The sequence below is a fragment of the Diaphorina citri genome, unplaced genomic scaffold (assembly GCF_000475195.1).
Source record: "Diaphorina citri unplaced genomic scaffold, Diaci psyllid genome assembly version 1.1 scaffold25, whole genome shotgun sequence".
Classification (NCBI taxonomy): Eukaryota; Metazoa; Arthropoda; class Insecta; order Hemiptera; family Psyllidae; genus Diaphorina; species Diaphorina citri.
The window spans coordinates 342937-351477 of NW_007377463.1; the positions used below are offsets into that span (position 1 = coordinate 342937).

General features: G+C 42.1%; 1 protein-coding gene across 1 annotated transcript in view; it reads right to left on the bottom strand.

The window, feature by feature from the left end:
• Positions 1-1704: 1704 nt before the first annotated feature.
• The window catches only part of LOC103510141 (venom dipeptidyl peptidase 4-like), a 78637-nt gene continuing 71800 nt past the window's right edge, over positions 1705-8541 (bottom strand). The window contains 9 exon segments of the mRNA XM_026824102.1: positions 1705-1967; positions 2957-3168; positions 3684-3844; positions 4293-4487; positions 4992-5195; positions 5197-5330; positions 6492-6708; positions 7308-7567; positions 8052-8172. Of these exon segments, the coding sequence (XP_026679903.1) occupies positions 1878-1967; positions 2957-3168; positions 3684-3844; positions 4293-4487; positions 4992-5195; positions 5197-5330; positions 6492-6708; positions 7308-7567; positions 8052-8172 (1594 nt within the window). The 3' untranslated portion in view covers positions 1705-1877.

Genomic DNA, 8541 nt, shown 5'->3' on the forward strand with positions numbered 1-8541 from the left:
GAAGTTATTCCGCCTGTATTTTGTCCCTCTACTTCATAGGCTCAAGTTTTCTGTGATGTCATTTGTAAAATCTTTTGTTAAAATTGTTACGTTCGTATAGGCAGATGAAGACAAAATCTTCCCAAAATGAAAGATTTAGGGTCTGATTTCCACTAACCCTGGTCAGAATATACATAACTATATCTAAAACTGAATCTTGACGGCGGAAAAAGGTCGAAACCAAGGTCTGTAATACCGCCTGAGAGACCTGGGTCTCGAAGTTTTTCCGCCTCACGTTATTTTGTTATTCTTCTAGTGTCTATAATGTAATAGGGTGTTGCCATTATACTTTGTCAATTACCTGTATTGTATGCACTTTAAAATTTTCATAGGCTCAAGTTTTCTGTGATGTCATTTGTAAATTTTTTTGTTACGTTCGTATAGGCAGATGAAGACAAAATCTTCCCAAAATTAAAGATTTAGGGTCTGATTTCCACTAACCCTGGTCAGAATATACATAACTATATCTAACTAAAACTGAATCTTGACGGCGGAAAAAGGTCGAAACCAAGGTCTGTAATACCGCCTGATAGACCTGGGTCTCGAAGTTATTCCGCCTCACGTTAAGACCGTCTGACAGACTAGATCTGTCAGACGTTCTGACCTTAGGTGGCCTAGGTTATCCCTCACATGGTTACACTTAAATAAAAATAAAACAAGACCAAGTTTCATAGAGTTGATAGAATTTAAGTTTCGAAATAATTTGACCGTCTGACAGAGTCTGTCAGACGGTCTGACCTTAGGTGGCCTGGGTTATCCCTCACATGGTTACACTTAAATAAAAATAAAACAAGACCAAGTTTCATAGAGTTGATAGAATTTAAGTTTCGAAATAATTTAAAATTAATGGTAAAACAGGTAGGTTCTTCTTACAAAATAAAATACAAAAACATTTTAAAAGTAAAATTTACGAAATAGAATTTTTGCTACACAGTAAAAATCAATTGTGTTCGTGCAGTTCTGGAAATACCAAGCACTAGGTATTACAAGTAAATAAATGCCGGCTTACAAATTTACACCAGCAAAAAATAACATAAAAATGCCTACTCCCTTTATTTATTTATTTTGTAAAGGGGATAGGTAGGTACAATTTTCTGTATCTGTTCTCTGCAATTCTCATGGCTGGGACTACACTTTGCACTTTTCATACAGGAAAAATGAAGGGGAAAAATCACATAGAGCTAGGACGATTTTACTCCACGCTTAGTCGTGCAGTACCCCAGTACCCCCTGGCAGTCGTGCAGTACCCACGACTCTGCTCTTCTCACTCCTCACACAAAATGCAGAAAATTAATGTGTGTCCACACATAGTCGATCGACGGCCGTTGACCATGTGTGAACCCACTTTTACAAAAATGTTCATACTGTTTATTAAAACTTTCTGCGCGTGGAGTTCTTGAGTCTTGCCTATTCACATGATTTCATCATGGGTAACTCCAAGGTCACCACTAGATGTCAGCAGGTTCGCTAACATATCACATAGTTGTACTTGGGGAAAATCACATAGAGCTAAGACGTTTTTACTCCACGCTTAGTCGTGCAGTACCCCCTGGGGCATATCCCACGAACGACTCTGCTCTTCTCACTCCTAACACAAAATGCAGAAAATTAATGTGTGTCCATGTCCACACATAGTCGATCGACGGCCGTTGACTATGTGTGAAATTTTCTGCGCGTGGAGTAAAAACTGAGTAGTCTCACTTCATATATGGTGTTCTTGAGTCTTGCCTATTCACATGATTTCATCGTGGGTAACTCCAAGGTCACCACTAGATGTCAGCAGGTTCGCTAACATATCACATAGTTGTACTTTTCATCCGCTAGGTGGCGACATTAGCTCAGGCGAAACAAGAGTCGAGGAATCGCTCCAGAGTGTGATAGAAGTGAGGTCGAACCCCTATGAGACCGTGCTCCTCATCCGGATATGTCTGTGGGGGAAAAATAAATAAATTTTACAAACAGATAAGGTTCGTTCTCGGAACGGCTGGCTTTCTCCTATCCTGTCTTTTTTCCCTATTTGCTTCCGGAACCAAAAGACCTTAGCAGTTCTAGCTCCCTCTATCAAACCTCTGAAAAATTCTTTCCTATGTCGCTTTGGGATTCAAACTGCAGACGTCCATCTCATAAAGGACTAAATTATGTTGTGTTAGAATGAAAAGCTGAAAACCTCCAAACGTTTTCGTGTTAATATAGGCCACGCGTCGCGTCCGTTGCTTTGAACTCTAGACGTTTGCCTATCCCAAAACTGTAGTTAGCGGCGACAGCACGCCTATGAACCTCAGCAGTTTTACAGTGATGTTAATTAAACCACTTGATTTTGAGTATGGTCAAGCTAAAACTTGGACCTATCTTGGTTCGCTCACTTACCTGTGACTGGAACATGATGTCTGCATGTTGCAATGACTTGGCCAGCATCATACTCTGCTGGAAGTGTACATTATCATCCATGGTGCCATGTACTAGCAGGTATTGTTTGTCTCTTATCCTGTCCACCTTGTTGTTGAGAGCGGCTATCTTGTAACCTTCCAGATTATCCTCGAATGTGGGCAGACCCATGTATCGCTCGGAGTAGATTGTGTCTGGGGTGAGAGCCAGTTCTAGCTCCCTCTATCAAACCTCTGAAAAATTCTTTCCTATGTCGCTACTGGGATTCAAACTGCAGACTTCCATCTCATAAAGGACTAAATTATGTTGTGTTAGAATGAAAACCTGAAAACCTCCAAACTTTTTCGTGTTAAAATAGGCCACACGTCGCGTCCGTTGCTTTGAACTCTAGACGTTTGCTTATCCTAAAACTGTAGTTAGCGGCGATAGCACGCCTAAGAACCTCAGCAGTTTTACAGTGATGTTAATTAAACCACTTGATTTTGAGTATGGTCAAGCTGAAACTTGGACCTATCTTTGTTCGCTCACTTACCTGTGACTGGAACATGATGTCTGCATGTTGCAATGACTTGGCCAGCATCATACTCTGCTGGAAGTGTACATTATCATCCATGGTGCCATGTACTAGCAGGTATTGTTTGTCTCTTATCCTGTCCACCTTGTTGTTAAGAGCGGCTATCTTGTAACCTTCCAGATTATCCTCGAATGTGGGCAGACCCATGTAGCGCTCTGAATAGATTGTGTCTGGGGTGAGAGAATTGAATTGAATTGAGATAACTTTTTTTTACAATACCTAGAGTTTACTTACATTTAAAAGCTGGAATCGGGGTGAAATAACAAACCATAAGGGCCTTGTTTGTACTAAACTGAGATAACTTTTTTTTTTACAATACCTAGAGTTTACTTACATTTAAAAGCTGGAATCGGGGTGAAATAACAAACCATAAGGGCCTTGTTTGTACTAAAAACTCACTTCAACCTAATCATTAGCCCCTTAGAAAAGCAAAATCCTTTGTCTTGTACATTTTTTGCCTGCCAAATTCCATGAACATTAGACAAGGTGTTCCACAAGTTATGATGGAACAAACGGTCTCTTCAACTTCAAAGGAAGTTAACTCTTAAAATATTTTTTTTTTAGGCCAAAAAAGTCCTTTCTCTCCTTCTCTCACTTGACCAAAAAAATCATTTCATCTTATGCAACTTTTAACGAGGAATGAATTGGTTTCAGAACTGTCCGACTTTTAGTCCTTCCTACTTACCATAGTAAATCCAATCAGTCACAGGAGCTACGGATATACCACACTTGAACACATTACTAGGATCTAGGGCCAGGGCTAAGCCCGTGGCATATCCACCATAACTCCAGCCCCAAATGGCGGTCCGCGTCTTGTCAATGTAGGGTAGATTCTCTTGTAAATATCTGAAAAATAGGTGGAAAACCATGGTTAATTTTTCTAAATAAATAGAGCGGAAAATACTGAGAAAAACAGGTGATAGGTTTTGAAGACGAAGAAGAAGAGAAAAAAAAAAAAAATCGCAACAATCAGCCAAGATCAGGGATTATTCCTATTTTTCCGTATTATTATTATTTCACAAAAAGTTCACTCCTCTCTGGATTTTAGCTTTCGGTGCTAGTTCCTAAAACTTTGCAGAGAGGCTACGTTTCGAACTCTATTCGGCCGCATTTCAGTGTCAAAGTTTTGAAAAAAAGCTCGAATATGTTCACTTTTTCTCTGGTCGAGCTTTCCAGCGAAGTTCTTCAAACTTTGCAGAGAAGTTCGTTTTATAAAAAGTGCCTTCGGGCCAGGTTTCTTTCTCGGGAATCGAATCCGCGACCATCGTACCAAACGGACCTTGTCCGAACTTACCTGGTAACATTAATCTGGTCATAAATCTCCACAGTGCCAAGTCTCCTATAGCCGGCATATTTGAGCGTGTTGCCTTTGAGAGCTGAATTTCTGCCGTCGATGTAGGCTACCACGATGTCCTTGTTATCCGCTAGATACAGGTTCCAATCCACCGAGAATCTTTCCGTCACTTGGAATGAACTTGGACCTCCGTACCTGTGAGACGGGTAGAACATTTATCAAAATAAAATTATTAATTAGGTACCTATTTGTGGATTTTAATACCTGAGGCATTTTTTGGAACTAGTAAACACCGAAGCAGAGAGCCTCTTCATAACTTTTGTGGGTATTACAGCATTACTGAGTGCCTCTTTTTCCTATTTACCACTGCAATGGTCGCTACTCGATTTAAGCGGCTAACAATGGTCGCCACTTGATTTGTCTTCATAAGGCTGAGTGTACTCCGAATTCCAAACACAGAGCGGAAAAAGCTTCTACCGCGACGGGACTCGAACCCGGGGACCTCCGGAGTACAAGCCTACAAAGATGCCCACTCGGGCACAGAGGTTGTTTCATGAGACAGCCAATACTTCTGAGGAGGAGAGAAAATTTGTATTTTTCATTATTTTTTAGTCGATCTGTTCACTCAAACAGAACGACTTAGGATATGTGTGTTATTATTTTTTGGGAATCGAACGCAGGACCTTCTCTACCACTTACACGTGAATGAGGAGCGGGTATTTCTTGTGTCCACTAGTGTCTATGCCGGGGGGCAGGAACAATTTCACCTGGGCTTCCATATTGGGTTGAATGGGTACTGACATGTATTCAACGCTAGGTAGCGTAATGTTCGTCAGAGCTGTGCGTAGGTCTTCGTTAGTGTCCCAATAGAGCAGCCTCTGTCCAGTCTGAGAAAAGGGGGGGCAGGAACAATTTCACCTGGGCTTCCATATTGGGTTGAATGGGTACTGACATGTATTTAACGCTAGGTAGCGTAATGTTCGTCAGAGCTGTGCGTAGGTCTTCGTTAGTGTCCCAATAGAGCAGCCTCTGTCCAGTCTGAGAAAAGAAAGTGAATTTTGATTTGTTTTTGGGTGCAATTCGGCTTTTGTTTTAGAGTGAGAACTACTGTTCACTGAAACATCATTTTAGCTCCTATTGAGGGCCTTTTTCTCTGGGTCACTGAGTGCATTCTCAAAGAAATGAGGATAAAACTACTTGCCCCTGCTGGGATTGAACTCATAGCTTATTACCTTCTATTACTACAGTATAGCGGAGCTATACTAGTAATGAAAGTATTGCAATCGGTCCAAATTTTCAAAATCGGGAAATGGTTGAAGGGCCTTTTTCTCTGGGTGCATTCTCAAAGAAATGAGGATAAAACTACTTGCCCCTGCTGGGATTGAACTCATAGCTTATTACCTTCGCATTCTCAAAGAAATGAGGATAAAACTACTTGCCCCTGCTGGGATTGAACTCATAGCTTATTTTTAGAAGATGCTTGAAGAAACAAAGTGAGTTCTAGTGCTAAGTTTTAATTCCAAGTTTTTTGATTGTTTGCTGGTCTATACCTCTCCAACGTGTTCTCCGATTTTGATGAAATTTTGTGAACATATTCAAGAAATGAATGGAATTTTTCTTTTAAGATCATCTGCCCCATCGAGCAATTGTAGATTCCGTAGGGACTCTCTTTCTCAGTAAGGCTAAAAATAGAGTAAAGCGGAGAGCGAAGAGCATAGATCTTTTTGCTCTCAGTTTTATGCGGTTTGAAGTCGTCGGTTCCCTCTGCCTGCTCGATGCTCTATGTCAGGGTTGTCCAACCTTAGGGCACCCGAGGGCCGCAAGAGACCAAGGTAGAGAGTTGGCGGGCCACAAAAACTCAACTCACGGGGGGAAGTTTTTTGATTGTTTGCTGGTCTATACCTCTCCAACGTGTTCTCCGATTTTGATGAAATTTTGTGAACATGTTCAAAAAATGAATGGAATTTTTCTTTTAAGATCATCTGCCCCATCGAGCAATTGTAGATTCCGTAGGGACTCTCTTTCTGAGTAAGGCTAAAAATAGAGGAAAGCGGAGAGCGAAGAGCATAGATCTTTTTGCTCTCAGTTTTATGCGGTTTGAAGTCGTCGGTTCCTCTGCCTGCTCGATGCTCTATGTGCTATGCTCTCCGTTCCACTCTGTTTTTAGCCTTACAGTTCACTTAACAGCTAATACTTTACCTTATCAAAGAGCATAATCTCTGGAATACCAGGACCTATACAGGACAGAACATAGTAGCTGACGTTAGTACTGAATGTGGCACCACTATACGAACACTTCTGATTGGCTGACGTCAGGAGATCACAAGTTATACACTCCGGTGTGGCGGTAGGATCCGCGATGTTGATTCGGTACATGTGTTGCACGATAGGACTGCCTTGTGTCGAGAGGAAGTACCTGGAATAAGGAAGGAAATGAATTTAAACTCAACTATCTACAAATATTTCCCATCCACCCAGTAGACTTTTAAGTTAGTACCTACTCTTCTTGTGGTTAAATTCTCAAATTAATATCTATAACTGTATGTAATAGGTATCGAGAACAAAATCCCATTACCTCAGCTGGGATTGAACCCATTACGTTTTCCAGGCGAGAGAATTGACCACTAGACCACCGAGGTAGGTGGTTAGTTCTGCGGATATCGGATCTGGAGGTTCACGGTTCGAGTCCCAGTCGTCATAATATTTATCGAAGTGTATTAAGTGAGAAACGATATTTCACCACCGAGGTAGGTGGTTAGTTCTGCGGATATCGGATCTGGAGGTTCACGGTTCGAGTCCCAGTCGCCATAATATTTATCGAAGTGTATTAAGTGGGAAGCGATATTTGTGATGAATGATGTGATAGCTTAAAGCCAGCCACTCACTATTAGGTAAACCTGACAGGTACAACTGAAAAAGATGGTGATGGCTGACCTAACATGACCATTTTTAGTTCAAGCTAAGGCTTAAAATTCCCTTTTAATTCTAGTCAAAGTTCGCCAATATGTTACTCACACATTATTCTCCTTCTCATCCCAGGCCAGTATTTCAGTCACGGTAAACCTGCCCCTGGTGAGCGGCACTGGAACCTTATCCTTGATTCCTGCCTGGTCATCCAGGTCTATGAACGTCAAATGATCCCAACTATCCACGGGGGTCGAACCATCGGACTCTTGATTGTGAGACAGGATGAGGAGCATTTTCTTTCCGTCCGAAGAGAAGCGGAGATGGTCGAACGGTTCGAACCAGCCCCGGTCTAAATCACGCGAGAATACCTGGGGGAGAGATGAGTAATATTAATAAAGGTAGAAACACACTACCATCACGTCACGTGAAGTCAAGAAGATGTAGTTCAAAGTGTTCCCATAATATTGTAGGTAATTTCGTTCAGGACAGCCATACTACTATCACGTCATGTGATGGTAGGGTGGTTGTCCTGAACGATGACTTCACGTGACGTGATAATAGTGTGTCTCTACCTTAAGCCCACATCTGTGGCAGAGTGGTCAAGAGCACTGACTCTCAACCCGGAGGTGCTGGGTTCAAATTCCGGCCAGGGCGAAAATTTTCTAACCAAACTTTTCCGTCCTTGGACAGGCATGGATGTAAAAGTGTGTCCACGACATCGACTGAACCGTCCACACTCCGTCGACAACATAGAGTCACCTCGTGAATCGACTATGTTTGGACACACCTTAAAAGAATGTGCCCTCTAATAATGCGAATCCGCGACCTTCCGATTACCCGGCGAGTACTTACCACATCGCAGGTACCCTCATTGATGCTACATCTGGTGATGCGGGCTCGGTTCTGGACTCTGTTTACCCAAGCTGCCACCACGGACTCGTTGGCCCAATTCACCCTACTCAGCACTGGCTCTCTGCAAACACAAAGTAAACCTTCTTTATCCTATTGGGATGGGACTGAAAACTCCCTTTATCCCTAATGTTTATCCTGTTGGGATAGGACTGAAAAGTCCCTTTACCCCCCCCCATAAGTTATTGTCTGAAAATGTCGGGTTATTTGACTACTAGGTCATTTTGCCCCTGGCTTCCCCCAATAAGTAAACAGTACATACGTAATTAACGTAATTTATTTCATAGACTTGAAGGAGAAAGAGAGAGGAAATGGGAGAGAGAAAAGAAAGGAAAAAGATAGAGGGAGGGAAGGAGAGAGGGGAGGGAGGGAGAGAGAGCAGGAGGAAGAGAGAGAGAGGGGGGGGGAGAGGGAGGAAAAAGCAAGGGGGGGG